Raw genomic sequence first — 23443 nt, forward strand, 5'->3', positions numbered from 1 at the left:
CACATCAATTGAATGCTCTATTTGGATTCTGGCTAAAGGCAGCAGTTCAGTTTCCTGTTCATGTCCTTGGACTTCCCCACCTCGAGGACCTGCCTAGCCCATGGTTCCTAGTTCCTCCCATTTGATGCTGTGGCTTTCATCCTCCCGCTTCTGCCTTTCTTCCATCCCACCCTTTCTGGACAATGAGGCCACATTTATGCAGCATCGGGTAAGGATGTTCCACATATATTTACCAGATAAAAGGAGGTGATTTCCTTTAGGCACCCATGGTTATAGTAATTTAAGCCAATCCAAATGGAAATCTCTCCTGCCTTCCGAAACAGATGATGCAGAACGGGACTTATCCTTTCCTCTGTGATGCAGGAACACCACCATGAATGCTTGTTTCTTGAGGATCAGGCTTTAAAATGATGATTCTTTCAGGGCTCTTCAGGCACATAATGTTATTCGCTCCTGTACTAAATATCTCTAGGTAATTTTCATTGAAAAATCTCATCAGTAGAGCAGTGAAACATGGACTTAGAAGCCAGTTGACTGTGTTCAAAGCCCAGCTCTGCTACTTACAAGCTGCATCTGGGTAATTGAGGCAAATTTCTCAACGTTTCTACACCTAATTTTCTTTGTCTATAAAATGGGAGTAATGACAGGACTGACTTAATAGTGTTGCTGTGAAGAATAATTGGTTATTTTAAGTAAAGACTATCAGCAAAAAGGTGATGACAAAAAGAAGGTAAAAGAGAAAAAAAAGAAACTACAACATACACACAAAATGAAAACAAAAACCATGCCATTGGATTGAAGTAGCAGCCCTGAGTTAGAATTGAAATTATTTTCCAAACAGGGCTGAGAGGTAGAATAACTGAGAGTTAGGTTGGTCCAGTAGAACTTCTGTCAAGTGGATTGACTGAAAAAAACAAAGGTGATAAATTTCCTACAATTAGAGATAAATAAGCAGAGGCTCAATGACCACAATAAAAAGAGGGAAGTCAGAGAGCTGGACTTTTATATCCTCTTTCTAATCTGCAATTCTTTGATTTAACATATATGTATATGTGTTAAATATATATGTTAAATATGTGTGTATGTGTGTGTATGTGTGTGCTTATGTGTGTGTGTGTGTGTGTATGTATATATATCTGTATTAAGACTGAGTCTTGTTCTGTCACCCAGGCTGGAGTGCAGTGGCATGATCTCAGCTTACTGCAACCTCCCCCTCCAGGGTTCAAGCGATGCTCATGCCTCAGACTACTGAGCAGTTGGGATTACAGGCACGTGCCACTATGCCCAGCTAATTTTTTGTATTTTTAGTAGAGATGGGGTTTCACCACGTTGGCCAGGCTGGTCTTGAACTCCTGACCTCAAGTGATCTGCCCGCCTCTGCCTCCCAAAGTGCTGGGATTACAGGCGTGAGCCACCATGCATGGCCTCAATATATATTTTTAGGACATTCTACATATTTTTTACTGAGAAATAAAAATCTATGTAATATGTTATATACTTATTTCTTCAGGTTTTGGTTATTGTTTTTTAGTTGAGGTTGCTCTAAAGTGACTGTGGCAGGCAACCTCAAACTTGGTCCCTTAGTGATTCCATGTCCTCCACATTCATTCACCTCCCGGGGTAGTTGCCTTCCTTGAGTGTGGCTGGATTTAGTGAGTCACTTATAATGACTAGAATGCAGCAGAGTGAAGGAACATCAAGACCAAGACTAGGTTACAAAAAGACTGTGGCTTCTGCAGGGGGGGGGCTTTCTCACTCTGAAGAAAGCCAGCTGGCAGGTTGTAAACAGTCCTATGGAGAGGCAAGGAACAGAGGCCCTTTGAACTGAAAATCCTGCCAGCACAAGTGTGAGTGAGCTTGGAAGCAGCTATTTCCCCAGTAGAACTTTGAGATGACCGTAGCTTTGGTCAATAGGTTGACTGCAATCTCAAGAAACTTGTAGGGCTGGAGGCACCCAGCTATGCCGTGCCCAGATTCCTGATGTACAGAAACTATGAGACAATAAAGATGTATTAAGCTACAGAATGTTGGAATAATTTGTTACACAGGAATAGTTAATGAATACGGTTACCCTTTAAAAAATTATCCTAATGGTGAAGACACAAAGCTTGAATTTCCTTCAGTTTACACATTCCCATTTTAGACTTAAGTATTCTTTATTATGCAGAATTGAACAGTTAACTTATAATGTATGAATGTCATAGATAACTGAACTTGACTCTAAGAAATAAATGCATTCAAAGTTCCTCTTATTTACTCCTAATACTTAATACCAATTTTGATACTTGAACATTCTCTAGTGAACATTAACTGCACATTTAAATTTCACTATTTAGTTATCAGAGATTAGGAAGTAAATGCTGATGCAAAAAGAAAATCTACACATTTCAGGAAGATTCTTGTCTTAAATTAGATGTCAACAAACCAGATGTCAATATTTTTTCAAAGTTGTATATACAGTTCAGTAAATTATTTTATAAGGACCTTAAACAGTTCATTTAAACTTCAGACTGAAAAACACAAAAACAAAAATTGCTTGAGTCCCTAGTTGGGGGAAACATATAGATATAGATATAGATATAGATATAGCATGAGGAGGATCTATGGTATGACACAAACCATCTGCTCATCGCAAAAGTACATGTGATAAATTCCTGAACACATTTAGGCTGACCTAAAAGAGAACCCTAGTGTCTGTTTTCTCACTTAGCCTTATGATTCTGCATAAAATACACTGTCATTTAGAGCTGTTTCTAGGGCAAAGGTCCATGTTTGGAAAGCCAGAAGGCTTGTAGCCCTTGAGCTCCTTTGGTAGCCAAGCACATTTTCTTTCCATTCCAACAATAAGACACACTCTGTAAGTATCCCTGCTGGCTCTGCCCAACCCCTGACTCCATTCCCACCTTATCCTCAAGAACAATTGAGTTATTTTTCCATTCTTATCAGATCTGTCAAATTTGGTTTGATTTGTATTTTTAATGCATTGGGATATTCCCTTTTTAGTCACCCAGTTAGAGCAATTTTAGGGGAGAGTAATTATAGGGACTTGGGGTAAAGCAGAGATGCAGCATGTAACTGGAAGAAAATGTAATAGCTCTCCATTTGGTAAGTCTCTCTATAAGCCACCAGGCATGTCTTGGGGTCAACATCAAAAGGGGAAGAGCAACTCAAATTTGGGCTTTGCCCATACCATTAGGTCTCCACTCTTAACCATCTTTAATTGAGGTTCATTATGATTCTCAACTAATCAGCTCCAAAACAAATTCAGAACAAACAACTCCAAGATGTTAATGCTGTCAGTTAAAGATCTACCATGAGACTGAAGAAAGGGTCAGAACTGGACAAAAGTTTTAGACTTTCTGGTTGGTACAAGGCAAATTAGTGTCAACCAACAATGATTTATGACATGTAGTTTATTTTTATATGGATACCAATGTGGGCATACTGAAGTGTACTTTCATGTACAGACTAACCCTTGCAACGATCGTCAAGAGTAGGTCTTATTTATTTGAATAACCTCACAGGTGGCAACCAAAACAGGACCAGATATACGGTAGACATTAAATAATTGTCTGTAGAGTGAAGAGAAATAGTGATGTATAGAGTTTACAATAGAATAAACTTCTAGGAAGTGTATACAGACCCCTCGCTATACTGTTGCCTAGGCCATGGCCATCTTTGGGCCTGAGGTCAACTTAGGACATCTAGGGTATCTAATCTAGTTTAGCTGGAGCTAGAAGTCTTATACGAAACTGAGTATCATAATAATCACAGCAAATATACATTGGATATTTATGATGGAATCCTGGATATTATCATCCCTCCATTTACAGATTAGGAATCCAGGTCTGGAGAAAATAAAACAATATAGACAAATTCACAAGGTTAGAAAAATTTCAGAGCAGAACACTGGTTGAAATCCATAACCTGCATAACTCCTGGGCTATATAGCCTGAGAGTACCCTGGGACCGCTCCTTAACAAACTGGACAACGCTCATTCCTGAAGTCTTTTCTTCATACAAACTAATCTAGATTATTTTTTCTCTAAACTGTCAGTAAAAGCTATAAACTAGAGGCCAGTGAGCCTTAGATACATCTTACTACTTGGCCTAAAAAGGGCTCCTTTGAGTATTTAGAAAACTGTGCCTTCAAAATTTGTCCAAGTCTCTAATGGTCAATCTTCTTGCCATGTTTTTGTTTGCCAACATTAAGAAAAACAAACACAGAAAAATCCAGAGGAGAAATGCCTCCCATCAAACCAGCCTCCTGCTCACATGCAGTGCAGGAATGTCTGTGAGAAGAGATTTAATGAGGTCTTTATTCACAGCTTTAAAGCTGGAACAAATGTCAACATTTGAAAATCAAGGGATTTCACATGAAAATCCAGATTTCTGGCATCTCTTAAAACAGAAGATCTGGCAGCACTGGGCAGACATTCCTGCTCAATGGACTGAACAGAGGAGCAGCTGCCCTCTGGATGGTGCATGCTCCGTGTGACCATGTTCTCCAACTCATCCTCATTACCTTCCCCCAGCTCACATGTGCTGCCTGGCCACTGTGGGCATCTGAGTTTGCGACTGCTAGTCTAACATTTCTCTCCATTATTTGAAAAGTGTAATAATCGAAACTAGACTTTAAATATGGTTCGATGACAGAATTCAGTAGAAAGAACACTTCTAGTGAGGAACGCTGACGGGTGGGTGGCGTTGACAAACAGGCCAATCTGCCTTGAGTACTTGAGTTCAGCCTTGTTAACTGACCTTACTGAACCAAGGGCAACTTTACACTCAGCCACCCCATAATATTGGTTTGTGGATAGCTGATGCTTGCCAAAGCTGGTAGGCCAAATTCTAAGATGATCTAAATGAGCAACATCCTGTATACTGAATGTGTGCATCACCTGTAACTTGCTTCTAAGAAGAAGACTATGGCAAGTAATGAGCCATTACTCCTGTGATTGTGCTACGTATCCTTGCAAAGATGGATGGATGTTTGCCGAGGTCCCTGATAAACTCACTTTGAGTTAATCACAAGCGAGAGTAATCTGATTAAATCAAGAGGGATAGTGGGGCTGATTTACTCAGACGAGCTTGTTACAGGAGGGTCCAAGCCTTCTCTGAAGCCAGGGATTTGAAGAGATGCTCTTCCATTGGCCTTGAAGAAGTAAATGAAATGAGTCTCATAGTTGCAAGGAAATGAATTCTGCCAACAAACACGGGAGCTCATGTTTGTTGAACCTTAGCATGAATGAACCTTAGCATGAACCTTAGGACTCTGAATGTACAGTAGTCCTGCTAATACTTTGATGGTAACCTCGTGAGACCCTAAACAGAGGACTCAGCTAAGCTGTACCCGGACTCCTGACCCACAAAAACTGTGAGATAACAAATGTATATTGCGTCAAACTGCTAAGTTTGTGGCAATTTGTTATGCGGAAACATAAAACTAACACACCATGTACCATCATTAGTTATAATTACAGTAGCTTCCTTCTTTTGAGGATCCATTATGTGCTAGGCACTATGCTTTGCATTAATCAGTGCTTAGCTTAAACACAGACACAATGACGCGCTTGGAAATGTATTCTTTAAATTTATCTCAATAGGATACATTAATGTTTTCAAACAAAGAAAAAAAACCGTAAACAGATTTTTTTTTTTTTGAGATGGAGTCTTGCTTCGTCACCAGGCTGGAGCGCAGTGGCACGATCTTGGCTCACTGCAACCTCTGCCTCCCGGGTTCAAGAAATTCTCCTGCCTCAGCTTCCCAAGTATCTGGGATTACAGGCACGTGGCACCACGTCCAGCTAATTTTTGTAGTTTTAGTAGAGACGGGGTTTTACCATGTTGGTCAGGCTGGTCTCGATCTCGTGACCTTGTGATCCGCCTGCCTTGGCCTCCCAAAGTGCTGGGATTACAGGCATAAGCCACCGCACCTGGCCTATAAACAGATTTTTTTTAAATAAAAGGAAAAATGAAATAGATTCCTTTAAGTAGTTCCAAAGCATGAGCTCCATTTCAAATATCTTTTCCCGTACTTTAGCATGCATCCTAATTCCAGATTTTCTTTAATATATACAAATTAAATTAGAGGCCAGGCGTGGTGGCTCACGCTTCTAATTCTAGCACTTTGGGAAGCTGAGGTGGGGGGATCACAAGGTCAGGAGTTCAAGATCGGCCTGACCAACATGGTGAAACCCCGTCTCTACTTAAAATACAAAAATTAGCCAGGCATGGTGGCGCATGCCTGTAATCCTAGCTACTTAGGAGGCTGAGGCCGGAGAACCGCTCAAACCCGAGAGGTGGAGGTTGCAGTGAGCTGTGATTGCTCCATTGCACTCCAGCCTGGGTGACAGAGTGAGACTCCATCTCAAAAAAAAAAAAAAAAAAAAAAAAAAATTGAATTAGAGTGCTTTTATACATCTGAAAAACTGTGCTCATCTAAATGACAGCTGGTTAGAAGAAGGAAGGATCAAGGCAAGAATTCCTGCTGCCCGCTTCACGTCCACGTGTGCACAAGCAGACATTCACTCTAAGTCAAAGAGGAAGCAAAGCTGACAATTAGCATTAGAAAGGATGTGGAGATTCCCTTAGAACGTAAGTGCAGACATGATCTAAATAAAGGGGCAGGAAGAGAAGGCTCAGAGAGTCAAGAAATTGTACAGACTGACCATCTTTGATTGGGAAAGATGAGAAAAATCCAGTTAACATCCTAGTATTTGATGATGATGAAGACAACACATGACAATTTTAACCCAAATGAATTTTTTTTTTCTTTTGAGACAAAGTCTCACTCTGTCGCCCAGGCTAGAGTGCAGTGGCATGATCTCAGCTCACTGCAACCTCTGCCTCCTGCGTTCAAGTGATTCTCCTGCCTCAGCCTCCCGAGCAGCTGGGACTATAGGCAATCGCCACCACGCCCGCCTAATTGTTTTGTACTTTTAGTAGAGATGCGGTTTCACCATATTGGCCAGGCTGGTCTCGAACTCCTGATCTTGTGATCTGCCTGCCTTGACCTCCCAAAGTGCTGGGATTATAGGCATGAGCCACCGCACCTCACCCCCAATCAATTTTTTTTTTAAATCCCTCTACACTGGGTGCAGTGGCTCATGCTTGTAATTCCAGCACTTCGGGAGGCAAAGGCAGGTGTATTGCTTGAGCTCAAGAGTTTGAGATCAGACAGGTCTCAGTCAGTGAAACCCTTTCCTTACCAAAAATACAAAAATTAGCTGGGTGTGGTGGCGTACGCCTGTGGTCCCAGCTACTTGGGAGGCTGAGGTATAAAGATTGCTGGAGCCCAGGAAGTCAAAGCTGGAGTGAACCATGATCACGCCACTGCATTCCAGCTTGGACAGAGCAAGACCCTGTCTCAAGGTAAATAAACAAACAAATAAATAAATAAATAAATAAATAATAAAATCTCTCTAAACATCATTGTGTGATCAATTTACAATATATTCCTATTGCCATCTTTATCTATTATGCTTGTAAGTCCTCCGAGAGAACGCACTCACTTGCTTGGAACTTTGTGTTATTGTTTGTGCTTCGAATCAGCTGAAATGCCTTTTGGAATCCCACTGCGTGCTGGGTAGGACTGTCTGAAGACTTCACGTTGCTAACAAAGGTGGACATTTTCCTTTTTGTCTCACTGGTAGCTGGAGACAAGAAGGTCTTATAGCACTGGTCTAGTGAGCAAGTCCGGACGGTATCTGCCACAGTTAACACAGAAATCTGCAGGAAAGAAAAAAAACAAAAACCAAAACCAAACCTGTTATCCTACCACTTAAAGATTTATTTGTTTGTGTAACAGAAGAGCCCAAGGAACGAGAAGGCCTACAGAACAGATTCTGAGAGTTTCAAAATAAATCCCTGGAGCCATCAATCTATCAAATTTGAAAAGGATCCATAAGGACTGGTAAAGTGGGGAAACCCCTAGAGTTTGGTTTTTGTTCCAAGATGAAGGAGTAGTACTGTGTTCATATATAACATTAAACACACACACAAACTATTTTATGCAGAGAAAAGTCATAGCAAGAATGAACTATCCTGGTTTTCAACCTGGAGGTGAGGGTGAGGGTAAGAGAGTACGGTGTGTGTGTTTTAAGCCACTAAGTTAGTGAGCAAAACCGCTGGAGTTGGCAAAGTCAAAATGATGAAGCAGAAGATGTCCACACGCAATAGATTATCATTAGCTGTACCCACACCTCTCTCCAAGGTGTCCCAGAGATTAGTCAGCCACTAGTAGCTTTCCCTTCTCCCTGACTTCCCAACAATCTTGCGATAAAGTTCAGCCATCCACCAGCATCTACATCCCCCACCCCTCTCCTCCTCAGCATAACCTCCAGTGTGAAAGTCATGGCTAATTAGAAACCTTACCATGAGCCATAAAGAAGTATAAGACTAAGGTTGGTGGTAGTTACAAAAGAGATTTTTGGATTGGTGGCTGCTTCCTCAAATATTAGAATAATACTCTTTTCCCAAAGTCCTTTTAAAGATGGATTTAAAAAAATATACAGATGGTCCCTGACATACAATGGTTTGACTTTACGATGGTGCGAAAGCGATAGGCAGGCAGTGAAGCTGTACTTTCAATTTTGGATCTTTTCCCAGGCTCCTGATACTCTCTCATGGTGCTGGACAATGGCAGGGAGCCACAGCTCCCAGTAAGCCATGCAATCACAAAGGAGAACCGCTGATACAGTATTCTGCAGTATACTACTGTATTCAACAAACTACATGAGATAGCCAATACTTTATTATGTTATAAAATAGGCTTTGTGTTAGATGATTTTCCATAACTGAGGGCTAACCTAAGTGTTCTGACAATGTTTAAGGTAGGCTAGCCCGAGCTATGATGTAGCTCAGGTGTATTAAATGCAATTTCAACTTATGATAGATTTATCAGGATGTAACCCCATTGTAAGTCAAGGAGGATCTGTTATATCACAAAACAATAAAGTACTTTAAAAAAGGCATTCAAGGAGAACCTCATGCCATTGGGGTCACAGGGGTCACGGTCACCTTGTCATGTTCATCGATGGCACTGAGGATGACCTGAGCAGCGTCCTTGGCAATCTGAAGCTGAGTGTCTGTGACCGAAGCCCCGTGGTCCAGAATCACGACTATGTGCTTTGACTGCGGCCGGACTGTAGAGACGTAGATGGGTCTGCAGGGAGAAGAAGCTCTCTGGGGTCAGTCTTGGTTTAGGTAAAGGGCCTCAACACAGCTGTGAATATTACAGTGCACGGGCATGTTGGTCTCTGTGTTCTCCCAGAGATGGCACAAGGATGGAGAGATCCACATGGAAGGAGAAACCATACTGGTGCATTGAAAATAATACCTAAGGCAATAATACCTAAGACAACAAGACAACAAGGTGTGTCTGTGGAACAGGTATGGATAATTTATGCCTTTAAAGATCAAAGCAGACAAGAGAAGCTTTTCAGCAGCAAACTCTTTTGGAGGCTGGCTTTTTCAGCATCACTAACATCCTGCTTTTCTCTCTCTCTCTTTTTTTTTTTCTCAGAGAAAAGCAGGATGTTAGTGCTCTTTAACTCAATGCATTCTGCACAGCTCAAAACTTCTAGTAGTTAAAATCCTCATTTAAAATATGCACAACCTCTGCTTGGTATTGCCTGGTGTACCTGTTTTGCTAAAGGGTGTGGATGTGGCGGCCCCTTGGGCTGAGAGATCAGTCAAGGAGAAAAAGGTCCCCTCACCAGGGCTGGATTATCCTCTGCAGACTTGCAGAGTGGGGCTTGGCTAGAAGTGAGGCAGGCTATAACCCATGAGCATGCTGAGCAGCTTTGAATGGCAGGTTTGGTTCCTCTCTTCTCATACAAAGGCTCCTGCTAAGAGGCCCCTTTCCTTTCTGGACTGAAACAATTCACATAGGTCAGCCACCAAAAGGCCCCTTATCTGAGCATTTAAAACTGTGCCATCAAAATTTGTCCAAGTCTGTGATAGCCACTCTTCTTGCCAGGTTTTTGTTTGCCAACATTGAAAAAAAGGGGGTTGGGGGCAGCCACAAAGGAGAAATGCCTCCCATCAAAGCAGCCTTCTGCCAATGTGCAGTGCAGGAAGGTTTGTGAGAAGAGGTTTAATGAGGTCTCTATTCACAGTTTTAAAGCTGGAACAAATTAGAAGGAGTTTAAGAAAGCAAATCAGCCTCAAGAGAATTCTCTCCTTTACTGACACCCCTAAAACACTAGATTTTCCTGTGAAATGTTAGATGCCAGCTGAATCACAAAAGCCTGGGCACAAATTAAGAAATGTAGGCAAAGTACCAAAAAAACTCAAAATCTGGCCAAATTTACACTAGTTGTTCTCAAGCCCAAAGTCCTGCAGTAATTACTAAAGTACCACTCTATTTTCACTAGTCGATACGATTGAGCCACTAGGGAAATGGAATAAAAAGAATCCAGAAGAGGTAGCTACAGAAATGAAACAGAGAACAGAAAAGAAGGAAAATCTGATCATCTCAACACTGACAAGTAGGTCAAATATTTAACTTTTTAGATTCTCCAAGCTAGGTGGGTGGATTTTCTTTAAAATGACACACTTCCTTTGTTCAAATTCAATTCACATAAATGAAACTTGGGATATGTGTTGGCATCGTCACATTAAGTTGTTAAAAGCTGCTTTAGTGGGATATATAAATAGTGATGTTAAATGCACAAACTGGGGGGACGTCCTCATAGAATGACTGGTATCCACCAGTTCCTTTCTTGTGTTGCTATGTCCTGAAATCCATTCCATACTTGCAATGAATGTAGAGAACTTGGAAAGGCATCATAGGAAAGTAGTTAGGACAAGAGATGCGAATCGCAGTCTATGAGGAGAGAAATGTGGATTATTTAGCCAAGGGAAAAGAGGTTCAAGGGCTAATTAGTGCAGATTTAGGGTGGAGACACATGAAAACTTTCCAAATTGCCTTGTGTTGGTGAATGCTGATTTTGACAAAGTTTCGCTTTCCTTTTTAAACTTTCCCTCACGGGTGCTTCGTTCAAATCAGCAAGCCACCTAGCCTATCTCTTCTTAGAAGCAAATGAGAATTAGATGGTTCATGGTGGCCTTTGTTCTCGCGAGAAGCCATAGTCATGGCTTCTGGTCCAGTCTCCAAGACACTCAAGTCTTCACCAGAATGTATGGGGAGGGTAAGGAAGAAACTAAACACACAATAAAAATATCTTAGGATGGCTGGGCACGGTGGGTCATGCCTGTAATCCCAGCACTTTGGGAGGCTAAGGTGGACGGATCACCTGAGGTCAGGAGTTCGAGACCAGCCTGGCCAACTTGGCGAAACCTCATCTCTACTAAAAATACAAAAATTGGTCAGGCTTGGTGGTGGGTGCCTGTAATCCCAGCTACTTGGGAGGCTGAGGCAGGAGAATTGCTTGAACCCAGGAGGCAGAGGTTGCAGTGAGCCAAGATAGTGCCATTGCATTCCAGCCTGGGCAACAAGAGCAAAACTCCTTCTCAGGAAAAAAAAAAAAAAAAATCTTAGGAAAAGCACAGATGAAGTATTTTCCTCGGGGAAAAATTCTGGATACAATTTAAAGTGAAGATGAAGGGAAGCTAAAGTAATTGTGTAGACTCCAGAAAATGGTGTGAAAAGTGGGTGCCCTGCACTACAGCTTCAGATGTTCTGGCATCAAACATTTGACACGGCAAACAGGAAACTGCCAGGATTAAATAGGAAAGTGTACTTGCTTCGGGGGGTTCTATAATTAATGAGTCTTGTCATACAAATTATCTCACCATTATTGCCCTTCTGGCTACATGGTAGAATCTCAAGTCATGTCTGTGAGTGAGAAAAGCAAGATGTTAGTGATTTTTAATCCAATGCTTTCTGCTCACCTCAAAACTTCTAGTAGTTAAAATCTGCATGTAAATTTCATGCAGTATGGCCAAGCATGTCATCACAGAAAGGGAAGCTGAGTATAACAAACTCTACTCTGAGATATGTTATAAAGTTATGTTCAAGGGCTGCCCTATAGACAAGGTACCATCATTCACATTTCAACAAAGAATTCTGAAACTCAAAACACTCTAGGTGCTTCACACAATTTGACTTCAGGAGTAAGTACTTTTTTTTATTTGGCATGTTACATAGCTATAGAAAAGCTCTGGATTTTGTAATTTGCCCTTGCCTGGAATTTCACATCCACATATACTAAATGGTGAATTCATTTCAGAACAAGTACAAATTTCTGAATCCACAGCTTAGAGGCATAGCCATGAGTAGAAACGAGAAGTTTTATCTTTCATGTAGATCACTCTTAAACAATAATTAAAAACTTCAGAATGCAAGTCAACATACCTACTGCGGTGTTCGTAGCTGCCCTTACACCGGAACTTGTGCGCTGGGAAAACAGTGAAAATTCCTTCTTCTGAACTGAAATACTGCCACTTAATTCCAGGGTTGGATTTCAGGTTGTCTGCAAGAACTAGAGGGGTGAGGAAAATGAAGTATAACCACCAAATCCACAGGTGCATGCAGGCACCGCTTCTCAGGCATCTGTTTTGCATAAACCGCTTATAGTATGAAGAAATCCCACTAGATACAAAGTTGTAAATTTTCTATGAAACATGTTTTCTGCCCCTTAAAAAATACCCTAAGAATAGAAAATACAATGTTTCAGCTAAGTGAAGCTATTACTCTTAATATTGTACCATGACATTATATGTCTTGGATTCTTTTTCCAGTACAAATGATTCACTTGCATTAATCTCTCCCTGCACTGAGCTGGCCCCTGTTGGGTCAGCACACACTAGTTGGCTTGGGGTGCAGTCTGTAACTGTAGAAAACAGTGATGTTAATAGGCCTCATCGCCAGACGGACTAGACCTGTGACCTTAACCTTGCCTCTGCTTCACAATGAAGGAAACAGCATACATGGTACTTAAAAAGACAGGCCATCATTGTCTGGTTAAGCTGTTACTTACGGAATGATTCCTCTGTGCCGGGTGCTGGAATACAGGCTTCCTTATGTTATCTCATGTCATCCATAAAGCAACCCCAAGATGTGGGTGGTATTGTTAACACTACTTTAGAGTCGAGAAAATATGCTGAAGTGATTTGTCAAAGACCTCCTCAGTAAATGGCCAAGCTGGGATTCAAACCTGGCTGTCCTGACTCCTGTGTTCCTTACATCATGCTGTACTGCCCCCCTTTATCTACACAGCATTCCTACCGCTGACCTGCATCCGCCATTCCCTCAGCCCACCTTGTTGTGTGCAATCCTGTCCCACAACCTCCATGAAGTCTTTCTTACCCTCTCCCGCAATCAGAATTTCCTCTCTTTTCTGAGCTCTTAGGATGTTTTGCTCTGCTCCATTCTGACTCAGCTACTTATTACACACTTACTACGTGCTGGTCACTGCTTCACAATTGGCAAGATATACAAAGATGAGCACAAAACAAGCCCTATTGTAATAACTGATAAACAAGCAGAGTTACACAGATGGAAATGGAACAAAAACAAATTCAGTTGCGGGAAGATTCCAAGCAAACGTGAAAAGGAAGGAATGCGTGAGGTGTATTTGATCAGAAAATACATTAAGCTTTAAACACCCATGTGATCAAATAAGGATCTGTTTGTATGACTGTAAGGGCTGAGGCTGAGATATGACTCTAACAATGATGAGGGATCTTCACCTCTACTGTAGACAAAGAGCTTTCACACAGGATATTTAAGTTTCACAAAATACTACACGATATGTGGTCTTATCTTCAGATTGCAATGAAGAAACTCAAGCTCAAAGAAATTAAATGGCCCTTTATAACATGCCATGTTTTATTTTCTTCATAGCATTTATCACCATCTGAAATATCATTTAATACCAGTTCATTCTTCTCTTCTCCTTTCCCACCCCCAGTTAAATTTTAAGATGCAAGCAATGAAGAACTTGGCCTTATCCCCCCTATAGCCTAGAACAATGCATGCACAGTGAGTGTAAATAGTTCCTACACAAATGAATATCCACGGCTAGTAGGTGGTAAGATCGTGCTTTAACATAGCTCTTCTGACTCTGTGTTTCTCACTAAATCCTTCGGCCTCAAATAAAAGTGGGTGGACTAATTATGGTATTATGTTTTTATACCATATGTATAAAATTACATTATGAAATGGGAGCTGCAAAGTTTTGCAGGATATTGTGGGGGTGATGGTTCCCTGTGAACTCAGGTGCAACAGTCATGTACCTGCCTCCTCTCCGGTAGAGCATCATGAACTCCAAGAAGGTAAGATGATGGTCTACTCTGTCTCCTTGGCACTCAGGACAGTGGCTGTGCTGTTCTGCAGGTTTGTTATATTAGCAGGACTGAATTCCTATTCTATTTTTTATCAAAAATTTTTTTTTGAGACAGGGTCTCACTCTGTCGCCCAGATGGGAATGTAGTGATGCAATCACAGCTTACTGTAGCCTTGTTCTCCCGGGCTCAAGTGATCCTCCTGCCTCAGTCTCTTGCATAGCTAAGACTATAGGTGGGCACCATCACACTCAGCTAATTTTTTTTTATTTTTGTAGAGACAGGGTGTCACCATGTTGCCCAGGCTGGCCTCAAATTCGTGGCCTCAAGTGATCCTTCTGCCTTAGCCTCTTAAAGTACTAGGATTACAGGCATGAGCCACCGTGCCCAGCCCCAAGATTTTATCTGAGACAGACAGGCCTTGCTTTCAGTCTCTGCTGTCCCTAGTTCACTGTATTTATATCCACTATTATTCTGATGTCTGCTTGGCTTTGATCAACTTTTCATGATTTGTTCTTGGCCTACCATGGGCAGGGAACAGCTTTTAGGAATAGAGGTAAGGAGAAAAAAAATATTAAATCCTTACCTACAAAAGAAAGACTAATTCAGGGAGATTGGAAATATACACTAAACTTTTAATTAATTATCACAGTATCTGATTAAGAGCTTGGGTGAGGTACAGAGAAGGGCTATGGAAATCCAAAGATAGGAAAGATCTACCTGTGGTCATTGAGATGGTGTTGGGAACAAGTCCTGAGTGAGTACCTATGACCGTCTAGGCATTATGCCACGTGCCTTCTACAAAGTATGGTGGACTTTTGCCATTTGGGCATGTACCTTGAAAACATACCCACCTCCCAAGATGACCAACGTGCAAGAGGAGGGGAGTGAGAGCTTTGCAGCGGGGTCACTACAGAGAGTGCTCAATTAGCAAGACAGGAAGCCAGAGGCCAAGTTCCTCTCAATGACTTGTTAAAGGACAGTGTACATAAGTGCACAGCATGTGCTGTTGCCATCTACATATGATGTAGAGTGCGGAGTGACAATATATTCAACTCCTTTCCCTTTTTCCATCCGAGTGAAGATCACCACTTTTAATGTTTTATTTACTTTGCAAGGGGTCTTTCTGCCATTAGCAATATGTTATCTGAGGACTACCTTTTTGAGCCATGGCAAATATTTTGATTGTGTTCCAAAAATTAAAACATGTGACAGTCATTAAACTTTGTGGTTGGTGTTAAAATGCCAGTTTCATCTTTATTTCTAGCATGTACATACTCAGGTATGACTTTAGTGCTGGCTCCACCTATCACTGGAACAATTTCAAAGCATGAGGCAAAGATAAAGACATTGGTCAATAAACCTCATTTTAGACTAATCGTTAACAACAACTTACAAAGAAGAAAATGCTGGAACAACATGTGACTATTCCACAAAAGTGGCCCATGGTGATGCCTGTGTCAACCTGCCCACTCCCAGAAACATATGCCCAGAGCCAAACAGGGTCACACCTAATGTGGGGTCTGATGAAACATAATGGAGACTCGACTCTAGCAAACATCTATCTGGCATCTGCATGTGCCAGCTTTGTGCTAATGCTCCCACATATAGCATTTAATTCTCACCTCAACAAACCAGTCTTTTAACATGCACTAAAGTTTCATGTGTTTAAATCAGAATGGAGCGAATTCCATAGACATTTAGGAACACTTTTTTTAAATTAATTTTTTTTTTTTTTTTTTTTTTTTTTTTTTTTTTTGAGACGAAGTCTCGCTCTGTCGCCCAGGCAGGAGTGCAGTGGCGTGATCTTGGCTCACTGCAAGTTCCGTCTCTGGGGTTCATGCCATTCTCCTGCCTCAGCCTCCTACAGGCGCCTACCACCATACCCAGCTAATTTTTTTGTATTTTTAGTAGAGACTGGGTTTCACCGTGTTAGCCAGGATGGTCTCAATCTCCTGACCTTGTGATCACCCACCTCAGCCTCCCAAAGTGCTGGGATTACAGGTGTGAGCCACTGGGCCCAGCCTTTTAATTTTTTATTTTTATAGATTTAGGGGGTACAAATGCAGTTTTGTTACATGGACATATTGTGTAGTGATGAAGTCTGAGCTTTTAGGGTAACCATCACATGAATAGTGTACATTGTACCCATTAGGTAATTTCTTTTCCTTTTTCTTTTTCTTTTTTTTTCCCTGAGACTGAGTCTCGCTCTATCACCCAGGCTGGAGTGCAGTTGTGTGACCTCGGCTTACTGCAACCTCTGCCTCCTGAGTTCAAGTGATTCTCCTGCTTCAGCCTCCCAAGTAGCTGGGATTACAGTCATCTGCCACCATGCCCAGCTAGTTTTTGTATTTTCAGTAGAGACAGGATTTCACCATGTTGGACAGGCTGGTCTTGAACTCCCGACCTCAAGTGATCTGCCTGCCTTGGCCTCCCAAAGTGCTGGGATTACAGGCGTGAACCACCGTGCCTATCCCCATTAGGTAATTTCTCATTACTCACCCCGCCTCCCACCCTCTCACCTTTCCAAGTCACCTTTCCAAGTGTCTATCATTCCACTCCCTCTGTCCAAATGCACACATTATTTAGCTCCCACTTATAAGTGACAACATTCAGCATTCGACTTTCTGCAGGAACACTTTAGAATTCCCACTCATCCCCTATCCCTCACTGCTTTAAATGACCAGACCTCTGTATAGAAACTTCCCTTCAGTCTGGTACAGTGATTGGCCAACTTCTGTAATGGGCTGGATAGTAAATACTTCTGGCTTTGCAGACCATAAGGTCTTTGTCATAACGACCCAAATCTGTCTTTGAGAGGGCAGACACAGACATTTATTTGTAAATGAATGAATGGGCTGTGTGCCAATACAAGTTTATTTACAAAAATCACTGGCAAGCTGGATTTGGTCAGCAGTCCTCCAACAAAGCTATGCAAAATATACTACACATAGGACTTAAAGCATTTCCAAAGCCTTAGACTTTTAGCTATTACACCCCTTGCCCTCCCCAGATCCCTCATGCATACCGAGGGGCTGTAACACATTTTATCCTCACAAAAGTCCTAGGAATAAAAATTAATTATCTACAAGTGACAGCTGAGGAAACAGGCTCAGAGAGCTTGTTTTTGACATGCCTGAGGTTTCACAGTGGGCAAGAAGGGGCCATGAGAGTCAAGGCAGTCTGTGACCACAATGCCTGTCTTCTCGCCTCTCCGCCAGGAAACTTGCCCTTTGTGAGACATCTGGCTGACATGAGTGTGTGTAAACATGGAAGAGGCTTTTTCTCCACCTAGTCTCCTGGGGTCTGAAGCTTTAACCTTGATCTCACATTAGCACTGTTCTCCAGACAGCCCTGCCAACCCCTTAATGAAAAGGCAAACATTGCCTTTGGAAGTAAAGGAAAGCTCAATGACCTCATTTAAAAGTAACATCTGTAACAATAAACAGGCTACAGTGAAACTATTAAAAGGGGAGCCAATGGGAGCAAGAATGTTTTAAAAATAAATCAAAACTCATATAGTGCATGATACATTTAGTCTCACCACAAAAGATCATTCTGGTTCATTATAATCATTCCAACACTATAGCACAGTTTCAGGCAAGGTTTCTCCAATTCTCCTGCTGAGGACTCCTTTGGCATCTGATTAAATTACATCCATTATTTGGTACTAGCAGAAGATGATGGATATGATGGTAATGAGGTCCCCGGGGCCCAGAAGTAATCTATCAATGTGCTGTGCTTCCCAGGCGGCCCCTCTCTGACCTAGATGTGGAGGTGAATGAGAGCCTTATTATCCACACAAGCAACCCAGAGGGGGCTTTCCCCATTCCTATGAGTCAGTTAGGTGTCTAGCCACTGGATAACTTGGGCTGGTGTCCAACCACAGGGTCCTTCACACTCACTCTTTCCTCAAAAATGTTGGAAGTGGTCCAGGAAAAAAGCTGGGCAGACGCCCAACCCATCGAGCGGTGATGCACAGCATTAGGATTTAAGTGATGAATGGGCAGGGTCTGTATCTGTCTAAATTGCTCTACACACCTACACTTACCTCAGACAGACACATGTGCAGGAGGCAATAAATGGTGTCTTTCCTCAGTGAAGTGTATCCCCAAGCTAGAAGTTACTGCACCCTTTTAAATCCTCCTCTGGTGTTTTACCTCTTCCTACCTTCTACTCTGCATTATCGTTGTTATAGGTACATTCCACCTCCTCCACCCCTAGATTCTAAGATCCTTGAGGGCAAGATCTATACCTGACTCATCTCTGCATCCTAAAGCAGAGATTTCTAGTTCTTTTCATATTGAGGTACACATTCTCTGAGAGATGTAGGATTGGTATCTGTAGCACACAGGCTGGGATGATCCGTACGTTTGTGTGTTTAGTTCTAAAATCTTATTTTCTTCTAATGCCAACTTTTTTTTTTTTTGAGCCGGAGCCTTGCTCTGTTGCCCAGGCTGGAGTGCAGTGTCACAACCTCGGCTCACTGCAACCTCTGCCTGCCAGGTTCAAGTGATTCTCCTGCCTCAGACTTCAGAGTAGCTGGGATTACAGGCACCCGTCGCCATGCCCAGCTCATTTTTGTATTATTAGTGCAGACGGGGTTTCACCATGTTGGCCAGGCTGGTCTCAAACTCCTGAGCTCAGGTGATCTGCCTACCTTGGCCTCCGAAAGTGTTGGGATTACAGGCGTGAGCCCCCAAACCCAACCTACTGCCAAATTTAATTTAAAAAATTAAATATTGTGACTATATCAATATAGAAGCAATGACAATTTTAAATATGTCTTAAAACCTAGACACTCCCTTCTCTGAACACCACTGCCTTGATTAAGAAAGTTTGCCAATGCAACCAGCATAGAAATAGATAAATGGAGAGATAAAAAGTCTGCTGTGTGATTTCATGGGTCTATACATGTCCAAATCTACTAACTGTACATGTTAAACACATGAAATCTATTGGATGTCAATTATACTTCAATAAAACTGTTTCAATAAAACAGTGAAAATGTATTGAGCATCATACAAAACAGTTTCACATATGGTGTAATACTTTTCATAATTACCCTATGGATTTGTTATTTTATTCCCATCTTATAGATGCAGAACTAACACGCTCAAGGTGGCAAGAGCACAGCATGATTTGATTCATTCAGGTGTGCTTGCTTTAACATTACATATAGTACTTCCGTGTGTTAAGAAATACATGCTAGATGAATTAGCAATCAACAGATAAAAAACTTACTGAGTATTCTTGAGAGGCAGAATAAATATATAAACATGGAGGGGCTTCTCAATCAAAATAACAGATTTATTAGTTTGTATGTACAAGGTAAATAAGTACAATTAAGGAGAGGCGTAACAAAATGAAGTGATTTCATAATTGGAATAAAACCTAAGGCGAAACTGACCATTTAATCTTATAAGGAAAAACAAACTGCTGAACCGCTAAAGCTGGCAAATACTAGCTGGGTAGTTCAGGCTGGTTTACCTGGAAAATCGCAGAGACACAAGCCACTGCTTAATAGGCAGAGCTGATAGTGCATGTATGACTCTGAGCAAGCTTAAACACTAAATAGCATATGTTAGATAAGAGACAGGGTTTTTATATAACCGAGAAATGGTATAGTTGTGATCTCTTAATTATTTTGAGGTGTTCAACAGGTTAGAGACATGAGCCTTAGGTGGCTTTTATTTTTCACTGTCAACTTGAGCGAGTATAAGAAAGCCATTTGGAAATGGCCTGGTGTTATTTTGCATCTTCTACTTAATTCAGGTTAGTACTTATCAACTAGAAAAAAAGACCCTGGTAAATCAGAATGGACTGGGAATGAAAAGCCACAGGTTCAAGTCCCATCTCTTAAGACTGGCAAGCTGTCTGACCTTAAATTTACTCTCTATATAGCATCCAAAGGCTTCTTTCTAAAATGTAAATCAAATCCCCTGTTGCTTTGCTTAAAACCTTTCAAAGGTTCCCTACTGTACTACACTTAGCATTAAATTCAAACTCTACAAGGCCCTGTATGACCTGGCTCCTTCCTATTCTCCAACCTCACCTCTTCCCCCTTCAACTCAGTACACTGTACATCAAGAGCCAATTCTTTCAGTTCCACAAATGTGCCCTTGGTACAAGGTGATCCTCAGGCATGGGAAAATTCTTTCTTCACTTTTCAGATAGCTCTTTTTTAAGCCTTCAGGTTTTGCCTGAAATTCCACCTTCTCAGAGATCCTCCCCTGACCACTCTTGATTCTTATCCTCTCTTATAGTACTTGGTATTTTCCTTCATAGCAAAAACTGGTAATGTCCTGTGTAATCTTTACGTAGCTATGTGTTTAGTATCTCTTACATAGGGAACCTTAAGCTCCATGGGGAAGGAAGTATACAGATTTACAATTAGAGAGGAAGAACAAACTTCCAGCTGGCTTTGATCAAGTTTATACAAAAAAAGGGAAAAGGGGAGCATCCTCACTCCTACTGACTTAGAATATATAAATCAGCACTATGAGACTATTATCAGTGGCCCAAGACTATATATATATATGGAATGTCCACGTGGTACCAGGAAAAGGTTATTTAGATGAACATATGGAGAAAATTTAATGTCAGTCTTTTAAAAACAGAGCCATCACAGGTAGCTCACTGTGACCACTGATAAGCAAGGGCAAGAGGAAGTGTTTTCTCATTTCAAGTATTCTCATTACAAGCATTTACTAAAGTATTTACTATTTCAAGTATTAATTATCAGAGCAACCATGAAATCTCTTCCTCTGAAGCCTTTACAAGCAGGAATGATGCCTAATAATTTAAGATTATTTGGATAGCGCCCAGTAGACTATCAGTGGGCCAGTGGAAGGTGAATTTGGTTCTAAAAATTTTGCCTTTCAATTTTGCTGCAGACTGTGTAGTGGGAATCTTTCTATTTGGCTGTCAGTTTGGGACATTCCTCCTCCAACCAACTCTAAGGCACAGGATCTTAATAGTTTCTGTTCCATAAATGCTTTGGTAGCCTGGAGTAGACAGAATCTTTGTAAAGCATACAAATAAAACATTTAAGATGTCAAAAGAAACCTATTATAAAGAATAGTTTCCAAAATATTACAAATGTAAGTGTATGATAATATATGTGCTTCCTATTAATGCATTAAGAAAAAGAAAGGTTATGGTAGGTCTCATACCTTCCATGATTTGGAAATCATGATGAGCATACATGATATTTCAAGACATATTCAACAACTGTTATGTGAGATGAAAACTGCCATGATTTCTTTGATGACAAAAATCCCTGGTATGAAATGTACACTGTGGATTGTTACCTTAATTTATGATTGAATTAGAGATCAATTAAAATAAAGATCTAATTTATTTAACATCCAAATGGATGAATCTCTTAATTCTATCTGTGAACTCCTTAGGAGGGTATGAGGTCTGTCTCTAAGGGACAGAATTAGAAATCTGCTTACAAAGGAGGTTTCACTGTAAGGACAGTCTCTGTGGTGATCACTATTAAGTCACATTTCTAAGCAGCTACATGTAGGTGGGGAAAGAAGATCTAGATAGTCATTATTTCCAAAGTCAGTATGGTCTCTATTTTATATTAACAAAAATTTATATTAACAAAAGTTCACAGCAGCTCAAAAAAGTTCAAACTACTTTAAAAAATTAAAATATTGAAGGTCTATGATGCCTGGATGAAAAAACTGGTAAGATATGGTGCTGCCAGCCCACTTCTCCTTCTTTAAACCTTTACCAACGAAAAATTCCTAGGGTGCCAAGCAGATGATAACAAGTAAAGTGGGAGATGAAATTTAGATAAAAATAACAGTAAGAGACCAGGTAGCATTCTAGATATTTTGTTTTTATATTTTTGAAATCTTGTAACAATTCATTTTATAAAGTCAATATAATTACTGTCATTTTACAAAGCAGAAAACTGAAGCTGAGACAGGTGAAGCAACGTACCTATGTCCACACAGTTGTTATAGCTAGAGGAGGCAAATTCTGACCAATGGATCTAGTAAGTCACCTTGCTTTTTCCCCCTCCTTCTTGCCTTATCAAATACTTATTGAGTCCTGGCTATGTGTAAGGCACAGTGCCGGGATCATGCCCTCTGCTTTTGGGTCTAGAACACTTTCTACTAAACCAAGGGAAGATTCTTGGCATGCAGCAGTGAGAACACAGATGAGGGTACCTGACAGAGAGGTGCTCTTAGATCCGACCTCCAGTGCCTACCACCATTCCAAGATGCTCTTGCCCAGAGCATCCCAATATTTAAGGCTCTCGAATACAGGTTCTATTTGATCTCTACACTATAAAATACTGACAAAGTAATATTATAAAATGGAAGGAAACAGGTCTTCTGACAAGCTCTATTTCCTCCATCACCCTCTGTGTAAGGAATTCAACAAACTGACTGTTTCTTAGAGTTACTATGCTAATTCTAAGCAAACCCCCACAATTTTGTAATAACCATTGGCTTATTTTTCTTTAGCCACAGCACACAAACTGTTGTCAGATATGCAGCTGAAAAAATATGCCTTCCCTGTTTCAGGCGTTCTCACTTCCCATTTGTTGAGTCTCAAGACCCTCCAGCATACAGTATACTAAACTCTCCATGAATAATTCTAACAGATGGGTCCCAGATTCTCTGACCCCCAGACGTTTTCCTTCCAATTTCACTATCTACATCTAACTGGTTCTTATGTCATCAGCCTCTGCAGTCAAAACAAAACCAACCATGTCCTCCAAACTCCTTGCCTGCCCTCTTTAATGCTTAAGCTACCTCATCTATGGGAAAAAGATGGATTTTTGTTGGGTTGTGACTTCTGTTTTTCTCAACAATATTGTCCACCAGAGGTAGGGACACATAGAACATGCTCGTAATGGAAAGCTTATTGTCTCCCACCTCAAGGATATCTGGGCTTCCTGATGCCCAGCCCAACACCACTCAGAAAAACACATCAAGCTGTCTACCTCCCGCGCTTGCCAAATAGAAAATACAAGAGCTATCCTAAATACACAGAGACACAGACAAACGAAAACACACATACTTCCTCAACAGAACAGAACTGACTTAGCACCTCTCAGTAATGTTCTGTACAACAGCAAACACTCTGGAGGAGAAGAAAATAAATTAATATTCTGAGGATTCCAAACAAAATTTCTGGCATCATACCTGATCCCACCTTCCCA

General features: G+C 41.1%; 1 protein-coding gene across 7 annotated transcripts in view; it reads right to left on the reverse strand.

The window, feature by feature from the left end:
- The window catches only part of CACHD1 (cache domain containing 1), a 227102-nt gene that overhangs the window by 51976 nt on the left and 151683 nt on the right, over positions 1-23443 (reverse strand). For 6 of the 7 annotated variants that reach the window (XM_015434748.3, XM_005543158.4, XM_065521147.1 and 3 more), the window contains 3 exons: positions 12323-12449; positions 9022-9166; positions 7515-7731 (listed from right to left, as the gene is read on the reverse strand). In XM_015434748.3, coding sequence (XP_015290234.3) covers positions 7515-7731; positions 9022-9166; positions 12323-12449 — 489 coding nt within the window. Of the gene's footprint in view, positions 1-233; positions 352-7514; positions 7732-9021; positions 9167-12322; positions 12450-23443 lie in introns of those variants that run through there. The other variant, XM_074004831.1, reaches the window with a different exon arrangement.

The sequence above is a fragment of the Macaca fascicularis genome, chromosome 1 (assembly GCF_037993035.2).
Source record: "Macaca fascicularis isolate 582-1 chromosome 1, T2T-MFA8v1.1".
NCBI lineage: Eukaryota > Metazoa > Chordata > Mammalia > Primates > Cercopithecidae > Macaca > Macaca fascicularis.